This window comes from Sorex araneus, chromosome 1 (assembly GCF_027595985.1).
Source record: "Sorex araneus isolate mSorAra2 chromosome 1, mSorAra2.pri, whole genome shotgun sequence".
Taxonomy (NCBI): Eukaryota; Metazoa; Chordata; class Mammalia; order Eulipotyphla; family Soricidae; genus Sorex; species Sorex araneus.
The window spans coordinates 3,311,361-3,329,753 of NC_073302.1; the positions used below are offsets into that span (position 1 = coordinate 3,311,361).

Sequence of the window (18,393 nt, forward strand, 5' to 3'; positions counted from 1 at the left end):
AGGTTCGATTCTCAGCATCCCATATGGTTCCCCGAGCACTGCCAGGAGTGATCCCTGAGTACAGAGCCAGGAGCAACCCCCCATCCCTTCCTTCCCTCCCTCCCCCATCCTCCCGCCCTTCCCGTCCCTCCCTCCCCATTCTGCTCCCCATTAGTTCCCTCCCCCCTCCCGCCGTGCCCCATCCGCCACGTGTCTGGCGGCTGTGCTGTGATTCAGACAGAGCGCAGGAACGTGGCCGCTGTGCTGCCCTCCCAGGGCGCCGAGTGGACAGGAGAGATGGACACGCACACAAGCAGCCACCCACACCGGCCACCCGAGACTGGCAGTGCTGGTCAGAGCCACACTGAATCAAGGGGGGCATCCTGGAGGAGGGGGTGTTTTAGGCTGGACCCAAGAGGTGGGAAGAGCCAGGCAAAGGGGGCGGGAGGCTGTGCCCACACAGATGGACAGTCCTGGCCCAGGAGAGAGAGTGGACTAGAGAAGGCGTGAGGGGGTAGAGGGGGTGGAGAGCCGTGGAGATCGGAGAGCCAGCGCGTGGCCTGGACGCGCTGTGGGGGCAGCTGAGAGCCGCCCGCGGCCTTGGGGCTACGGAGCCCTGCCCTGAGGTGCCCTGAGATGCCCTGGGGTGCCCTGGGGTGCCCTGAGGTGCCCTGAGGTGCCCTGGGGTGCCCTGAGGTTCCCTGAGGTTCCCTGGGGTGCCCAAGGTGACCCGGGGTTCCCTGGGGTCCGGGGGCCCGGGCTGAGCTCACCGTGCACAGCCAGCTCCACCTCGGCGCCCGCGGTGCCCGCCTCGTTGGTGGCCTGGCAGGAGAAGAGCCCGGCGTGCTCCCGCCGCACGTGGTCGATGTGCAGGGCGGCCTCCCGCCCAGCCCCCCGCACCCCGGCCAGCCGCTCCACGGGGCGTCCGTTGTGCAGCCACCTGGTGGGGAGGGGAGCGGGCGGCATGAGGCCGGGGCAGCCCCGGCCGTGGCCCCACCCCTCCCTGCCCCAGAGCCCGCGCTCTGCCCGCCCCAGCCCTGCCCGCCCCTACGCACTGGATGGTGGGCGCCGGGGAGCCCGAGGCCTGGCAGGGGAGGTCCAGGGGCTGTCCCACGAGGGCTGTCACCTGGCCCACGCCTTCAGCCACCAGGAGCTGCGGGGGCACTGCAGGCAGGACCCGCCATCGGGCGTCAGGGGCTGAGAACCCCCCACTCCCCAGCCCCCAGCCCTTCAAATCCCCCCCGGGTGGCCCCTCCTCCAGGAAGCCTTCCAGGGTCCCTCTAAGTGGGTGGGTGCCCATGCCCTGGTCTCTGCTGTGTGTATGGGGGGGGGGTTCCCTTGCTTTGCCACCAACATCGCACGGGCCTGCCCAAAGGACACCAGACAGGTGTCCACGGGGTAAGAAAGGGCCCCACCCGCCCAGCCGGAAACCAGCGCCCAGCGCCCGGCTCAGGGCCGCGGGCTGCTCTCGGCCCCGAGCTGCCTCTGCCGGGACCCCGCCCCCCCCACCCCGGGGTCCTGCAGGCAGCCGGGACCCCTCCCAGGGCTCCCCCACGCCCCGCCCCCGCGGAGGAGGGGCCCGCCCGGGCTCACCCTGCACGTCCACGGCGTAGTGCAGCACGGCCTCCCCGGCGGGGCTGCTGGCCACGCAGCTGTACAGGCCCCCGGACGCCTCGCCCAGGGCCGCCAGGCTCAGCGTGCCGTCCGCCCCCAGCCGAGTGGCGTTGCCCTCGGCCACTGGCAGCCCCTCGTGCTGCCACGCGACCAGGGGGGACGGCCGGCCGCGGGCCACACACCTCAGCGCCAGGGGCCTCCCGGCCACGGCCTTCACCGCATGCGGCCCTCCGTCGGCACCCTCGATGGTGGGGGGCACTGGGGAAGGGGTGGGGGTCTCAGGGCTGCAGGTCTAGCTAGGCCCCTTAGACCCCAGGCCTGGGGCTCCTCCCCCTCCTGGCCAGCTGGGACCACCTCCTCCAGGAAGTCTTCCTCCCTGCATACCACTTGTGTCTTCCCTTTCCCCAGCCACCTCACACTCGGGGGCTGGGGCTGGCACGTTCTCCCTCCCACGTGGGCCCCGGGAACTGGGGTGAGCACAGCCCGGAGACAGACGGGCCCACCCGGGAAGTCACATGCCCCCTGAAACGGTCACAAAACGGGCGCAATTTCCACTCGTGTCCCCGAGAGCCGCGGTGGGCCCGGCACCTCGGGCAGAGACCACGCTGGCCCCTCAGAGGGGCTGGGGGCACCACGGAGCTTCCCGGCTCCCCGTGCAACACGAAGACTCAGGCCCGGCCCCCCGGGAGTGGGGTGCCCCCAGCCCACAGTGCTCCTCTGTTGGGACAGACCCAGGCCCTGCCCAGGCGGGAGGATGGAGAGGGGCCGGCCGGCTCGCTGGACCCCAAGTCTCGGCGAGGGGTATGTGGGCCCCGCTGCCCCCCACTCACCATACACCTCCAGCCTGGTGGTCTTCTCCGCTACGCCCGCCGCGTTGCGGGCCTGGCAGGTGTAGCTGCCCGCGTGGGCGCCCCGCGCCCGCTCCAGCTGCAGCTGCCGCCCGCCCCTGCCGTACGCGGCCTCGGCACTAGGGGGCAGCGCGACCCCGTCCTTGAACCAGGCGATGTCCGGGCTGGGCGCCCCCCGGGCCTCGCACAGGAGCCGCGCCGGGCGGCCCTCCATCACCGCCACCTCGGCCGTCTCGTTGGAGCCCAGGATGGTGGGGGGTGCTGGATAGACGGGGGGGGGGGGAGTCACGGGGGTGCCCCTGGCCACAGGCTGCTGCAGGGCTGGGGGCCGGGGTGGGACCTGGGGAGGTCCCGTCCCCTCTCAAGCCTCGGTTTCTCCGTGAAGTGAGGGGCTGAGCAGGACAGAGGGTGCCCACGGGCGGGTCCCACCACACTGGGGGTCCCCAGAAGATCTGGGGTACATGGGGGCAGCGTGAGGTCAGCCAGAACCGCCCGGTGCACCAGCAGCCGCTCCAACCCCCAGGCCCTGGCAAGGCCCCGCTGGCGAGGGAGTACTGAGCATCCAGCACCTGCCACACCCTTTCTCCTTTCCAGAGGCGGGATGGGGGCTCCGGCCCCCGGGGAGAGCAGCTGGAGGCCACTCAGGCCCCTCTGCCCAGCCTCACCCCCCCACCCCGCTTCCTCCCAACCCCCCCCAGGCTGGACAGTAAAGCCCCTTTCACAGAAATACTTTCCATGCAAGCATGAATGTTCCAGAAAATGGGTGCGAGGGGCCTCAGAGAAGGATCTTCATGGGTGAGGAGAGTGCCGGGGGCTTGGGGCACTCCCCTGGCATTCAGCCGCCCCCCCGAGTCAAGCCCTGGCACCGCCAAAGGGATCCCCGGTGCAGAGCCAGGAGTGAGCCCTGAGCACCGCCGACCGTGGCCCCACCCAAAGGGCCCAAGAAGCACTTGTGGTGCGGGGGGGGGGACCCTCAGGGTTCGGGGAGCCCCAGGCAGGCTCGGGACTGGGGCTCGCTCCCCGAGGGGCCCCCCTCTCAGCGGGGAGCAGCTCACCCAGGACACGGAGCTGGAAGTCCTTGGTCTGCTGCCCGGCCGGGCTGAAGGCCACGCACTGGTACTGCCCCTCGTCCCCCGGGCGGCTGCTGGGGATGCGCAGGCGCTGGCCGCCCTCCTGCAGCTGGACGCGGGCATCGCCCAGGCCCACCGGCCTTCAAAGGGGACCAGGGAACAGCACGGCGTGAGGGAGGCAGGGCCCAGGGACCGGGAGGGGCCCCCCGTGAGGGTCAGCCACTGGCCGAGGCAGGAAGGGGCCCCAGGTCGGGCTGCAGGCAGACAGTCCTCGAACCCGCACTGGCGTGGTCACTTGCATGTGAGAGAGGGGGTGCCAGGGGCCGGGCGCAGAAGACAGGGCGGTGACTGCCGAGGGGATCAGGTCTCCCTTTTAAGGGCAACTCTGGGAGGGGACAGCGCTGACGGCCCCTCGTGGAGGTCTAGAGGTGGCTGGAGTTTGAGACTTAGGGTGGTTTGTCCCACGTGATGTGAATTTCACCTCCAGACTGTCCATAAGAACAGGGCAAGGGGGGCCTTGCCTGGCCAGATGAGGGGTCACTGGGGGATTCCCGCCGTGGGCGCCCCTCTGCCCCCCTGGCCCCCCTCCATGCCACCCCCAGGGGCACTCACTGCCCATCCTTGGTCCACTCCACTTGGGGTGTGGGGACCCCCGAGGTCCGGCAGACCAGCTCCACCTCGTCCCCGGCCAGGCCCAGCACCTCCTGGGCAGTGCCAGCTCCGAGCACAGCGGGGGGCACTGGGGGGGGACAGGACAGGGGTTCTTTTTTTTTTCTTTTTGGGTCACACCCAGCGATGCTCAGGGGTTACTCCTGGCTCTGCACTCAGGAATTACTCCTGGCAGTGCTCAGGGGACCCTATGGGATGACGGGGATCAAACCCGGGTCGGCTGCGTGCAAGGCGAACGCCCTACCCGCTGTGCTATCGCTCCAGCCCCCATGGACGGGGGTTCTTGAAACCCACGGCCATGGCCCAAACTGGCGTCCGCTTGGGGCCGCCCCTCCCCCCCCCTGCATGGACCCCCAGGTCCCGGCCAGGCGGGCGCCCACGCACCGAGCACCAGGAGCTGGAAGTCCCGCTGGATGCTGCCCGCCTGGTTCTCCGCCCGGCAGGAGTAGGTGCCCGAGTCCTGCTCCTGGATGCCAGGGAAGTGTAGGGTCTGCACCCCGTCCTGCACGCGGTGGCCGCGGGCCTCCAGGAACTGGCAGAAGAGGCCGCGGGGAGCTGGTGAGTGGGGGTCTGGCCACGCCCCCACTCTCAGAACTGGGGAAACTGAGGCCCTCGCGCTGTCACGCCCTCTCCTTGCAGGACCCTGGCTTTCAACGTGGGGCGGAAGCTTCCCCCACCCTGAGCCCCAGAGACACCGTCACACATCCTGGCGCCCCCTCACACATATACAGGGGTCAGGAGGGCGGGACCACCCCATTACCCCCCTAACCACCCAACCACCCCCGTGCACACTCACGGGCTGCCCGTCCTTGAGCCACGTGACCTTGGGGGTTGGGGAGCCACTGGCGTCGCACTCCAGGGTCAGGGGCTGCCCGGCCAAGGCTGACACGTTGGCCCCTCGCCCGTCCTCCCGGATGCTGGGCGGGACTGGGAGGAGAGGGACCGGGGCTGCCTGCCTGCGACCACGCCCACGCCCCGCCCTCTGCACAGAGGCCCCGCCCTACACGCGACAAGCCCCGCCCCATGTGGAGAGGCCCCGCCCCCACCCACACGCTCCGCCCCGATGCCCCGCCCCCAGCCGGGAAGCTCCACCCACATGCCCTGTCCCTGCTGCACGCGGGCAGGGACACCCTCATGCACAGCCCGTGGGGCCCGAAGGACGCTGGGGGCCCCGGGGTCATCGGTCCACACCCACTGCCTGTGTGCGGCAGGGGTCCCGCGGCAGGGGTGCCCGAGGAGGAACATGCCTTCTGTTCCCTCTGGGGCCCGGTGGGGCTCCGGAACCACCTCCTGGGCCCCGGGTGGGGGGCGCAGCGCAGCCCCCAGCGCCGGGCTCCACTCACCGTACACCAGCAGCCGGGCGCGCCGGGACACGGAGCCCGCCTCGTTGGTGGCCTGGCACTCGTAGGCCCCGCTGTCGCCGGGGGAGACCGAGGCCAGGAACAGGGAGCCGTCGGCCAGCAGCGCCAGCCCCGGGCCCCCGCGCAGGGGCTCCGCCGACGGGTCCTTCCGCCAGGTCACCTGCGGCCAGGGCGTCCCTGCAGGCGTGGGGCGGTGAGCGGGCGCGGGCCCTTCCCTGCAGACCCCTGTGACCACGGACCCCCGGTGGGGCTCTCTGTCCTCTCGGGGCCCCGCCACCACCCCCGCCCCGCGCCGGACGCCGCCGGGGGGCAGGTCCAAACCGGACGTCAGTCCCTGTGTCCAGGGGCAGCGCTGCGGGGGGGGGGGGGTGACCCTCAGCTCTGCAGGTCTGCAGGACGGGGCAGCCCTGCGCAGCCCTGCCCTGGGTAGGTGGCCGTGGGGCTCCCAGAACCTCGGGCCGGCTGACCCTGACCGGCGGTTGACTGTCCCCTCGCCCGTCCCCCCCCACCCTGCAGCTCACGCTCCAGCCCTCCTGGGCAAGAAGGCAGGCTCGCCCGACACCCCGCCTCACACACGTGCCTCACAGTGAGCCACGCACACACCACACATGCACGCATGTCAGACTCACCACACGCTGTTCGGGAGTAGGGGGTGCTGATGTGTTCTGTAGGGGGCTGACCGTGACTGGGACGCGTGGCTCTGTGTAACATGCATGTGCATACGTGGTGTGCATGGCGTGGTGTGTGGTGTCCGAATGTGATGAGTATGTAGTGTGAACACTGTGCCTATGGCGTGTCTGATCGTACAGTGCGTGGTGTGTATATGTGGGACGTCTATGTGTGTGGTGTGCATGTTGTCCGTGGTATGATATATGTGGTATGTATGTGCAGCATGTATGACACCATGGTGTATATATGTGATGCATCTATGAGTGTGGTGTGTGTGGTGTTATCTATGTGGTGTAGGTATGTGCTGTGTCTGTGTGGTGTGTGTGGTGTGTCAGCAAAGCATGTCTATGTGTCTTGTGGTGTGTGAGGTTTGTGTGGTTTGTGTGGTGTGTCTGTGTGTGTTGTGTCTGTGTGTGGTGTGTCTGTGTGTCTGTGTGTGTGGTGTGTCTGTGTGTGTGGTATGTCTGTGTGTGGTGTGTCTGTGTGTGTGGTATGTCTGTGTGTGTCTGTGTGTGTGGTGTGTCTGTGTGTGGTGTGTCTGTGTTTGTCTGTGTGTGGTGTGTCTGTGTGTGTGGTGTGTCTGTGTGTGGTGTGTCTGTGTGTGTCTGTGTGTGTGGTGTGTCTGTGTGTGGTGTGTCTGTGTGTGGTGTGTCTGTGTGTGTGTGGGGTGTGTGGTGTGTGTCTATGTGTGTGGTGTGTCTGTGTGTGTCTGTGTGTGGTGTGTCTATGTGTGTGGTGTGTCTATGTGTGTGGTGTGTCTGTGTGTGTCTGTGTGTGTGGTGTGTCTGTGTGGTGTGTTTGTGTGTGTCTGTGTGTCTGTGTGTGGTGTGTCTGTGTGTGTGGTGTGTCTGTGTGTGTGGTGTGTCTGTGTGTGGTGTCTGTGTGTGTGGTGCGTCTGTGTGTGGTGTGTGTCTGTGTGTGTCTGTGTGTGGTGTGTCTGTGTGTGTCTGTGTGTGTGGTGTGTCTGTGTGGTGTGTTTGTGTGTGTCTGTGTGTGTCTGTGTGTGGTGTGTCTGTGTGTGTGGTGTGTCTGTGTGTGTGGTGTGTCTGTGTGTGGTGTCTGTGTGTGCGGTGCGTCTGTGTGTGGTGTGTGTCTGTGTGTGTCTGTGTGTGGTGTGTCTGTGTGTGTCTGTGTGTGTGGTGTGTCTGTGTGGTGTGTTTGTGTGTGTCTGTGTGTGTCTGTGTGTGGTGTGTCTGTGTGTGTGGGGTGTGTGTTGTGTGCTGGTGTCAGTGTGAGGTGGGGACCAGGGCCTGCCCGGGAGCGCGCCCAGCCCTCCCCCTTCCTTCCGCCGCGGGGCCCTGGGAGCCCTGGGCAGGGACCAGGGGACCCGCACCCTGGGGTGGGCGCCGGGCCGGCTCAGGGGAAGGTCGGGGAGGCTGACGCGGGCGGGCGCCCCGCGGCCCGACTGACTGGCGGGTACGTGGGCGTGGGCGCAGGTGGGCTTCGCCCCTCTGAACCGGCGCCGGCTGCCTGCAGTTCCCAGACGTGGGCGCGAGGTGGCGCCCAGGAGCCCGACCTGCCGTCGGCTGGGACTCCCGGGGCCGCGGGCGCGTGCCGCGCTGCAGGCATCCAGCCAGCGGCCACTTGCTCCTGGACCCCCAGCCGGCCTTCTAGAGGGTTCCGGCCACAGACGGCCTCGCCAGCCACACCGGAGCCCCGAGGGGCGGAGGGGACAGAGGCGGCTCCTTCCCCGAGTCCTACTAAGCGCCGCCCAGGGCCCGAGCTGCAGACCAGCCCGACACACAGATAAGGAAACTGAGGCCAGAGAGCTGCAGGGCGCAGCGCAGGGCTGAGCAGGCTGGGGGCGCAGAGGCTGCTCCCTCGGGCCCCGGGGCGGGCACCCCGCCCGGCTCACCTCTGGCCGGGCACGGCAGGCTGGCATTCTCCCCCACCACGCGCTCCACCAGGTCACGGGTCTCGGCGCCCCAGTGCGGAGGCTCTGCCGGGTGGGACACAGGCATGCTGGGACCCCGCGCCGGGCGGACGCCACCCACTGACCCCCAGGCTGAGAGAAGCCGGGCACCCCAGACACAGGCGGCCCAGCGGGCAGATGCGGGGACTCGGGCAGACCAGGCTGCTGGGCAGAGGGGACCCAGCCGCTGCCCCGCCCACTTGCTCCCGAGCTGGGCCAGGTGACCAGGGCTGCCGGCACCTGGGGCTCCGGGCACTGTCCCCACAGACCCTCCCTGGGCGGAGGCCACCGGGCAGCCTGTGACCCCAGGAGGTCCATCCCCCGCCCTGGGCGTCCCCCGGGGCTGGAGGAAGGGGCGGGCGGGTAAGCGGGCGCACGGGGTGGCCCCGGGGCTCACCCAGCACCCTGAGCTCCAGCTCCCAGGCGTCCTGCCCGGCGCTGCTGGAGGCCTCACAGCGGTAGGTGCCCGCGTCCGTGGGCTGGGCGGCAGCGAAGTGGACGGAGCCCTCGGTGTGCGTCTGCAGGGCCGTCCCGTCCTTGGACCAGCTCACGTGGGGTGTCGGGCTGCCCTCGGCCTCGCAGCTGAGATCCACGGCCTCCCCCGCCAGCACCTTCGTGACCCGGGGGCCCCGCCGCACCTGCGGGGGTACTGACAGGGCCACGGGGGTGTCAAGGCAGGGGGACCCCGGTGGGAGGCCTCTGGCTGGCCACAAGCCTCCCTGGCCCTGACGCCAACTACTAGCTGACATCTCTGGGGGCAGCCCCAGGCGGAGCGTGACTTGTCTCGCCAAGAAGGGGCCGGGGACCCCGAGTGTCCCCCACAGCGCCTAGACACTGGCCTTCTGCTCCCATCACGAGCCCTCTGGGGGCTCCACGGGCTCCCGCCCCTGCTCCCCGCCCTCCCCCGGCTGGCCGTTTCTCTCTCTCATTTGGTCTCCCAGGTCCATTTTGCAGATGAGAAAACTGAGGTCAGAAAGGTCCATGTGACTTGGCCAGTAGCCAAGCACGGGCTGGGCGGAACCAGGGCAGGTGGGCTGGACTCCGGGCTGGGGAGTCTCCGAGCCCGGCCGCCACCGGGCTCCAGGTGCTGCAAGAGGGGTGGGACAAGCTTCCTCCCTTCCCGGTGCGGGGGGCCACTCCCAGGAACCTGGGCCGAGCGCCTGCGTCATCACCCTCCTCCTGACCACTCCGGGGTGGGCGTCCCTGCAGCCCCGGGGAGGAGGAAGCCGGGCTCAGAGAGGCCAAGCCACTAGCTCAAGGTCACACAGCCAAGCAGGGCCAGCAAGAATTCAAGCCCAGCCCCGGCCCGCGGCTCATCAGCGCCCCTCTCCGAACCCCGCCGTCCACCTGCAAAACGGGGAAATTGCCAGGGGGGGGGGCCTTCTCTGAAAGGGCCCGGGGCAGGAGCCAGCTCGCAGATGTCTCGTCCGGCCCCAGCGCCTGCACGCAGCAGCGGGGCCAGCTGGCCGCGCGGGTATTTATGGACGCGGAAATGTGGGTGTCATGTCGGCTCCACGTGTTGTGAAACTCTGTCCGGCCCCCGGCTCCCTGCCAGGGGCTAATGGAGACCTCAGCGCGCCTGCAGCTGTGCGGCGTGAGAGCCTGCCCGGCGCAGCCCCCCCGCGCAGGGGCCCTGGGCCCCCCACGCCCGCACCCGGGACCGGAACCCCAGCCCGGCACTTTCCGTCCCAGCCGGACCCCAGATCTGAGGCGCAGCACGGGGCGAGCACCCTGCCCGGAGTCCCCAAGGCGCGAGCTCGCCCAAGGGGCGCCAAGGTCGGGCTGCAGGGCCGGGCGGGCACTGAGGCCCCTTCCAGGGGCTTCCATGCTCCCCAGGAAGGGGCTCAGGGCAGCGCCCCTCTCACACGGCTCCCCAGGCCCAGGCCCAGCCCCCTGCTCTCGGGGGTCTCAGACCCAACCGGGAGATGGGGGTGGGGAAAGAAACGGGGGCAGCAGGGAGAGGGGAAGTAAGGGAGGAGAAGGGGAAGTGGAGAGGAAAGAAGAGGGGGAGGGAAGGGCAGAAAGTAGAAAGTAGGGGGAGGGGCAGGAAGTAGGGGGAGGGGCAGGAAGTAGGGGGAGGGCAGGAAGTAGGGAGGGAGGGCAAGAAGTAGGGGGAGGGGCAGGAAGCAGGGGGAGGGCAGGAAGTAGGGGAGGGAGGGCAAGAAGTAGGGGGAGGGGCAGGAAGCAGGGGGAGGGCAGGAAGTAGGGGGAGGGGCAGGAATTAGGAGAGGGAGGGCAGGAAGGAGGGGAGGGGCAGGATGTAGGAGGGACAGGAAGTAGAAAGTAGGGGAGAGAGGGAGAGAAAGTCGGGGAGGGAGAGAAAGTAGGGAGGACCAGGAAGTGGGGAAAGGAGGGACAGGAAGTGGGGAGGACCAGGAAGTAGGGGAAGAAGGGACAGGAAGTGGGGCGGACCAGGAGGGGGGAAGGAGGGGCAGGAAGTGGGGAGGACCAGGAAGTGGGGGAGGGAGGGGCAGGAAGTGCGGAGGGCGGTAGGGAGGGAGGGGCAGGAAGCAGGGAGGGGCTGGAGCAGAGGTGAGGCGGGAGAGGGCGGGCGGGCGCGGTGGCCTACCTTGCACCCCCAGGCGGTAGTGGCGCGCGGCGCTGCCCGCGGGGTTGCTGGCTGTGCATCGGTAGAGGCCGCTGTCGCCGGCCCGGGCCTGGTCCAGCCGCAGGGAGCCCGACTGCAGGAGCCCGTGCCTGGGGGAGGCGACACCTGAGTCCCCAGCCACCCGGCCCTGCTCCCCGCCCGCAGGCGAAGCGAGGCCCCGGCCTTCCTGGGGCCCTGACGCCCCGCGTGTAACACGGGCGTCCATCCGTGTCCCCCCTCCCCAGTGCCCGGGGGGGCCAAGTCCCGGCCTTTGGGGCAGCGGCCCCTGGTCCCCAGTCAGGACCACCAACTCCAGACCGGAGTCCGCCCTGCCCCTCTTCTTCCTGTTCTTCCTCCTCCCCACCATCTCCCCCTCCCTCCCCTCCCCCCTCTCACCTTTCTCCCCTCCCCCTGCCCTGCCCCTCTGCTTCCTGTTCCTCCTCCTCCCCACCATCTCCCCCTCCCTCCCCTCCCCCCTCTCACCTCTCTCCCCTCCCCCTGCCCTGCCCCTCTGCTTCCTGTTCCTCCTCCTCCCCACCATCTCCCCCTCCCTCCCCTCCCCCCTCTCACCTCTCTCCCCTCCCCCTGCCCTGCCCCTCTGCTTCCTGTTCCTCCTCCCTCCCCACCATCTCTCCCTCCCTCCCCACCCCTCTCTCACCTCTCTCCCCTCCCCCTGCCCTGCCCCTCTGCTTCCTGTTCCTCATCCTTCCCCACCATCTCTCCCTCCCTCCCCACCCCCCTCCCCTCCCTCCCCTCCCCCTGTCCTGCCCCCTCTGCTTCCTGTTCCTCCTCCCTCCCCACCTTCTCTCCCTCCCTCCCCTCCCCCGGTTCCCATGACCCACGCAGCCACCTGGCCGGGCTTCGGTCCCGCCCACAGGGCCTGCAGCTGGGCTGGCCCCCAGGGACCCTGCAGACATGACGTCACTACACGCGTGTCTGGCTCTGAGCAGCGCCCGCCCGTGAGTAGCCGCGTGGGGATGGAGCACCAGGACCCCGAGGCCGGCAGGGGAGGGGCCGATGCTCTCCAGGCCGGGACCCCCCCCCCCCCCGGCTGTTCCCCGGGGACGCGGAGCCCGTGGCCCTGTGCGGGCGGGAGCTTTCCCAGCAGCCCTGCGGGGCCGGAGCCCGCGGCCACTCCTGCCCGCGGACGTGACTGTCCATCTGGAGGCCGGATGACCAGGTGGCCAGGGAAAGCTTTGTGCAGATTCCCGCAGCCTGGCCGGAGCCCCGGGGGGAGGGGGGGGCAGCACGGTGGAATCTTGAGGCCGGTGGTGGACGCGCAGAGGGCAGCAGGCCTGCCCCGGGCCCGGCTCCTGTGTGGGTCTGTGTGACTGTGCCGCTGCGTGTGTGTGTGTGTGTGTGTGTGTGTGTGTGTGTGTGTGCATCCGTCCGTCTGGGGGGCTGTGTGTGCACTGCGTCTCCGCGAGTGTGTACGCGTATCCGTATGTGTGTCCGTGTGTACACTGTCTAGGTGTGTGTCTCTGGGTCATTTGTTTTCTTGTTTGGGGCCCACACCAAGCAGTGCTCAGGGCTGACTCCTGGCTCTGTGCTCAGGGTTCAATCCTGGTGGACCCAGGGGACCCTGTGGGATGCCAGGGATCAAACCATGGTTGGTCATGTGCAAGGAAAAACCCTACCCACTGTACTATCCAGCCCCTCTGTGTGTGTGTGTGTGCGCACGGGCACGCACCTGTGCGCCTCTGCATGTCTGTCTGTGCTTATGTATGTCTGCATCTGTGGGAACACTGTGTCTGTGTGCCCGTGTGTGCACCCGTGTGTGCTATGCGTGTCTGTGTGTCTATATGTGTGTTTGCCTTGTGTGTCTGTCTCTGTGTGTATGCCTGTGTACCTGTCTCTGTGTGTGTCTGTATGTCTATCTCTGTGTGTCTGTGTCTGTGTGTGTCTGTCTGTATGTCTGTTTCTCTGTGTGTGTGTGTCTGTGCGTCTGTGTGTGTCCATACACGCCCACCCGGCCCATGGCAGACTGTCCTGTGGTCCTGTGCCGGGCTCTGCGGCTGGCCGAGCCCTGTCTGCCAGGCAGAGCTGTGGACCTCAGTGGTCTGGGCCGGGGCGGGGGGTTGATGCCCGGGACCCCCCAAAAAAGCCAGGGAGGTAGTTTCACCCCCAGCCATGAGCAGAAGCCAGGGGCTGTGGGCAGGGGGGCCGGGCGCGGGGACCCCGCCTCCTCCAGGCGGCTGAGCCCCAGAACCCCAGCCCGGGGTCCCGGCCGGGGGGGGGGAAACGCGGCGGAGGGATGGGGGGGCTCTCAGCGAGCCGGGTCTGGGGGCACGTGCTCCCCTGCAGCTCCGCCCTGGGAAGCTGCTGCCACGCCCAGCCAGGGCAGGCGGGCCCAGGGCAACGCACCCGAGACACGTCGGGTCGCTCGGCCGAGGGGGCACAGAGGGTCCCTGAGGGGAGCCAGCAGCCCCCCAAGGCCCCGGAAAGGGGGTGCAGAGGGTCCCTGAGCCAGGTAAGTGCCCCCTGGACAAACTCCTGCGTCTCTTCAGGCTCTGGCGGCAACCAAGAAGGGGGGAGGGGGAGGGGAGAGGAGAGGACGGATGGGGGACGCGGGGGGGGGGGGGGGGAGAGTCACAGCCGGCCCAGCTTCCTGGCTCCCGGCCCACCTATCAGCACCGACAGCACGAGGGTGAACAAATGGGCTCCTGGCGCCCCTGCAAACAGGCTATAAATAACCCGCTCCCCCCCCACACCCCCGCCAGGCCACCCGGGCCAGGCTCCCGGGCAGGCCCTCAGGGGACACGAGGGTCCGCCCGGCCCCCAGCCCCGCCGCTGCCCCTTCCCGGGCAGCTGCATACCTGCCAGCGCGGCCTCGCCCCCGCCCCGCCCCTGCCCGCGCGGTCCCGCCCTCGCCCGCACAGCCCCGCCCCCGCCCGCGATGCCCCGCCCCCGCTCCGCCCCTGCCCTAGAGGCCCCGCCCCTGGCCCCGCCCCCGCCGGGCACAGGCCCCCAGGGCTGGCGCTGCTCGAGGAACAGATGTTCCGAGCCGCACACGGGCCCTGGAGGAGCCGCCAAGGCTGATGTCACCCGCCAGAGCCGCGGCCCCTCCTCCCACAGGCCAGGGCCCGAGTTTCCAGGCTCGTCCGGAGCCCCCCCGCCCCCCACCGGCGAAGCTGAGTCATCTGGGGCTGAGCACAGGGCTGGAGGCCGGGATGGAGCAGGTGTCGCCGTGGGAACGTGGGACTGTGGCCCGGCCCCCCACCCCGGTCCTGGAGGGGGCTGAGTGAGGGGGGTCTCCTCTCCGCCCCCCGCCCGCCCCCGGCAGCGTTTAACCCGGAGAACAGGAGACGCAGGCCTCAAGCATGAGTGTGTGCGCGGGGGGGGGGGGGGGGGCACGGACAGGGGCACAGGGGCAAAGGCACATCGCCTGGGGGTGTGCCGGGACCCCCGCCCCAGGGAACAGACACGAACCCCCCAGCCGTGCAGTGTACGTGGGACGCCCCACTCCCGTGAACAAACACGGACCCCCCACCCCTGGGAATCGATACCCCCACCCCTGTGGTGCACGTGGCCCCCGGGCCCCCTCCAGGCCAGCACCCTCCGCCCCTGCCTGTGCCGCCGTCTGGGGGTGGGGCGGGGGCTCACCTGTCCCTGGGCACGGGGCGGGCGTCCTTGGTCCAGGTGATGACCGGGGGTGGGGAGCCGCGGGCCTCGCAGGCCAGGGTCACCTGCTCCCCAGCCCTGGCCGTGACGCTCAGTGGCTCGTCCGAGTCCTGGGGCCCATCCGCGTGGATCTCGGGTTTGGCTGTGGGCAACCGGGGGTGGCCGTGAGCAGGGCAGGGCCCGGGCCCCGGGAGGGACCAGGCGCCCCTTGGTGCAGAGGGTGGGCCTGGATACAGCAGGTGTGCAGAGTTGGGGCTGCCACCCCTTCTCTGGGGGCTCCTTGGCGTGGCGCCCGGCCTCCCGCTGCCCTACTGTCCCCTCCCGCACACGTGTGGGGGGGGCAGATCCCATCCTCTGCCACCACCCACAGGCCCCAGCACTGCTGTCTGTGAGGGGTCCCTGCCCTGCCTCCACCCGGGGCCCACAGAGCTGCACCCAGCATCCTGCCCCTCCCTGCTGCTGGGGGGACAGTCCCCACCCCAAACACTCCCCGCGGGAGAGGGGCCTCCTGGCAGTGCAGGGAGCAACAGTGGTGAGGTCCCTGCCTCCCCCACCCAACCACCCAGCTCATGTCCCTGCCCCCCAGAAGCTCGGACCGGACAAGGCCGTGTGTGTGTGTGTGTGTGTGTGTGTGTGTGTGTGTTTGTGTGTGGTCACCCTCGGGGGCCACAGCCCAGACTGGCCCTGTCCAGCCCTGGAAACAACCAGCTCAATGCCCAGGTCCCTGTTTAAACACAGTGGGGCAGGTGGCCTTGAAGGGAACATTCCAGAAGGTGAAGGATGGACAGCGCTCAGATGGGATGGGTGGGAGGAAACGGGGCAAAAGGGCAGAGGACAAGCAGATGGGGACCACGGAGGGGTGACAAGGAGGCAGAGGGTGAGTGTGTGCATGCGTGCATGTGTGCGTGTGTGCACGCGTGCGTGTATGCCTGTGCGTGTGTGTGCGTGTGTGTGCGTGTGTGCGCGTGCGTGTTCGATCCGTGTGATCCTGAGCTCCTGGAACAGTGCCCCAGGGGGACGGCATGGTGTGTGCCCTTTCTGAGGGAAGAACCCGGAGGGTGGTTCGCCCAAGTGCCAGGGAGGCGCCGGGCAGGACAGGGAGTCCGGCCAGACGCATCAGGGCCAGGCTGCAGAAGGAGCAGGCAGGGTCCCGGTTTCAACCACTGGCCCCGGAGCCGCCCGCTCCAGCCCGGGGGCCTGAGCGCCGGACTGTCTTGGCCAAGCGGCTGAGGTCATTAGGAGTGACCCCGAGGTCCCTGGCCACCCCGGAGGGCACCCCGGCCCGGACGCACTGTTGACGGCGAGCTGCAGCTCCTGGCTGGAGAAGCCCACGGCGTTGGTGGCCGTGCAGACGTAGCTGCCCGAGTCCCGGGGGCCCGGCCGGGCGATGTGCAGCGTGCCGTCCCTGCTGACGTTGTAGCGGGGGTCCCTGGGGGGCAGGGCGAGGGACGCCTGCGGGGCAGCAGGACGGCTCAGCAGAGCCACGCCCCGAGGCCAGGGGCACCGTCCCGTCCCGGGGTGGGGGGTGGCACTGCGGGCTCAGCGTCCTTCTACCTTGGCCCAGGTGACGGTGGGTGTGGGCACGCCCGAGGCAGCACAGGGCAGAGCGGCTGGGACCCCTTCGTTGGTGACGTGGTAGGTGGCCGCGGGCTGGATCCGAGGTGGCACTTCAAAGAACAAACCCAGCCCCCAGCCTCAGATCACAGCAGCAAGGCTCAGGGGGCTGTGGGAGGGGGACGGTCCAGTGTCGCTCAAAACGTGGCCCGAGGGGCCGGAGCGACAGCACAGCGGGGAGGGCGTTTCCTCGCATGCGGCTGACCCAGGTTAAATCCCCAGCATCCCACAGGGTCCCCTGAGCACCGCCAGGAGTAATTCCTGAGCACAGAGCCGGAAGTAATCCCTGAGTATCAATGGGTGTATGCCCCCCCCAAAAAAAAGATAAGAAAAGAAAAAAATTAACTGTTGGACTGGAGCAATAGCGCAGTAGGGAGGACATCCGCCTTGCTCAGAGCTGACCTGGGTTCGGTTCCAGGCATCCCACAGGGTCCTCTGAGCACCGCCAGGAGTGATTCCTGAGCGCAGAGCAGGGAGTGACCCCTGAGCATCGCAAGTCAGTGAAAACGAAAGGCGCGTCCGTGGAGACGCAGAAATGGCAGGTGTGGGGCAGCGCCGCCCGCAGGGCTGGGTCTCCGCTCTGGGGCTCAGGGTGAAGCAGGGAACTGGGGCACCCGGATTCCCAGACCTGGGATAAGCTGAGCCCCGGCCCTGCCCGCCTGCAGGCGCCCAGGATGGACAGACAGGAAACGGCAGGAACGTGCCAGAGCCTTCCCGAGCCCACCCAGCCAGGCAGGCGTCCACGGGGGTCTCTGCTGGGATGGGTGGGGGCAGGGGGTGTGGAGGAGTCGGGGGGGGTGCAGGGGGCCGGTGCCGCCAGTCGATGCTTCTGGGAGTGAACCGAGTCGGGCGTGTGCCTCGGCTCCCGAGAGTCGGAGGGGAGGTCGGACCATTGTCCGGAAAGCCTGGTCCTGCCAGCTCAGGCAGCTGCCCCCTCCTCTGAGCCTCAGTTTCCCTACCGTCAGGGGGTGCGTTAAGACCCACCTGCTCACGAGCCATGAAAACTCAGGAGACACCGTGGGCAGAGCGGCCCGGCCGTCCCCTCCTGGGTCTGGGCCCGAGTGACAGCACAGCGGGCAGGGCGCTGGCCCTGCGAGTGTCCACCTGGGTCCGACCCCCAGCATCCCCCTCTGAGCCCCCGAGCCGCCCAGGAGTGATCCCTGAGTGCAGAGCCAGGAGTCAGCCCTGAGCACCACTGGGTGGGGCCCAAAGCGTCCAGTGTCAAAGGATGTGTTCGTCCTGCTTAGCTTCTGGGGTGATCTCAGTTGGAGGCTTTTTGTTTTGTTTAGTTCTGGTTGTTGGGTCACACCCAGTGACCCTCTGGGGTTGGTTACTTCTGGCTCTGTGCTCAGGGATCATTCCCGGCGGGGCTTAGGGGGCCATACGGGATGCCGGGGATCGAACCCAGGTCAGCGTCGGGCAATGCCAGAACCTTATCCGCTACACTAGAGCTCCCACCAAAGTTTTATTTTTATTTTTTTTCCTTTTTGGGTCACACCCGGCGATGCACAGGGGTTACTCCTGGCTCTGCACTCAGGAATCACCCCTGGCGGTGCTCAGGGGACCCTATGGGATGCTGGGATTTGAACCCGGGTCTGCCGCGTGCAAGGCAAACGCCCTACCCGCTATGCTATCACTCCAGCCCCGAGTTTTCTTTTTCTTTTAAACTTGCCCAGTTCTGAGTTTTTTCCTGGCGATCCCGGGGACCCAGGGCCTCGCCCGTGAAGCCTGTGCGGCCCCCTTTTCCCTCGGTGGACACCCCGCCCCGTGTGGTTTCTCCCCAGGCCCTCAGGCTCCCCCTCCTGCGGCCCCTCTGTGCGGGGACTCACTCACCCTGGACCACCAGCGTCACGAGCCTGTGCCGGGAGCCTGCCGTGTTGGTGACCACGCAGCTGTAGCGGCCCGCGTCCCCGCGCAGCGCCTGGGCCAGGTGGAGGCTGCCGTCGGCGCGGACCACGTGCCGGCTGCCTGCTGGCAGCTGCGGGAGAAGGGGCCGGGGGTCACCCACGAGCGGGCGGGCGGGCTGGACCCAGCCTTCTTTGGCATATCGAATACCCCACGGGGAGCTGCCGGGCTCTGCCGTGCGGGCGGGATACTCTCGGTAGCTTGCCGGGCTCTCTCTCTTGCAAGGCAAACGCCCTACCCGCTGCACTATGGCTCCAGCCCAATAGTACAGCAGGAAGGACATTTGCCTTGCACGCGGTTGACCCTGTTTGATTCCCGGCATCCCATAAGGTCCCCTGAGCAACACCAGGGGATCTTATGGGATTTCTGAGCACAGAGTCAGGAGTAACCCCTGTGCATCGCCGGGTGTGACCCAACACACACACACACACACACACACACACACACACACACACACAAGGAAAGAAAGAAAAGAAAAAGGAAGGAGAAAGAAAGGAAGGAAGGAAGGGAGGAAGGCAGAGAGGGGAGAGAGAAAGGGGAGTCA

At 68.4% G+C, this 18,393-nt stretch overlaps 1 protein-coding gene across 1 annotated transcript in view; it reads right to left on the reverse strand.

The window, feature by feature from the left end:
* The window catches only part of HMCN2 (hemicentin 2), an 88,708-nt gene that overhangs the window by 48,299 nt on the left and 22,016 nt on the right, over positions 1-18,393 (reverse strand). Inside the window, 16 exon segments of the mRNA XM_055124142.1 lie at positions 750-919; positions 1,035-1,143; positions 1,573-1,851; positions 2,424-2,702; positions 3,497-3,651; positions 4,124-4,250; positions 4,565-4,712; positions 4,977-5,107; positions 5,524-5,718; positions 8,066-8,149; positions 8,520-8,771; positions 10,692-10,819; positions 14,313-14,472; positions 15,623-15,782; positions 15,885-15,997; positions 17,778-17,922. Coding sequence (XP_054980117.1) covers positions 750-919; positions 1,035-1,143; positions 1,573-1,851; positions 2,424-2,702; positions 3,497-3,651; positions 4,124-4,250; positions 4,565-4,712; positions 4,977-5,107; positions 5,524-5,718; positions 8,066-8,149; positions 8,520-8,771; positions 10,692-10,819; positions 14,313-14,472; positions 15,623-15,782; positions 15,885-15,997; positions 17,778-17,922 — 2,635 coding nt within the window.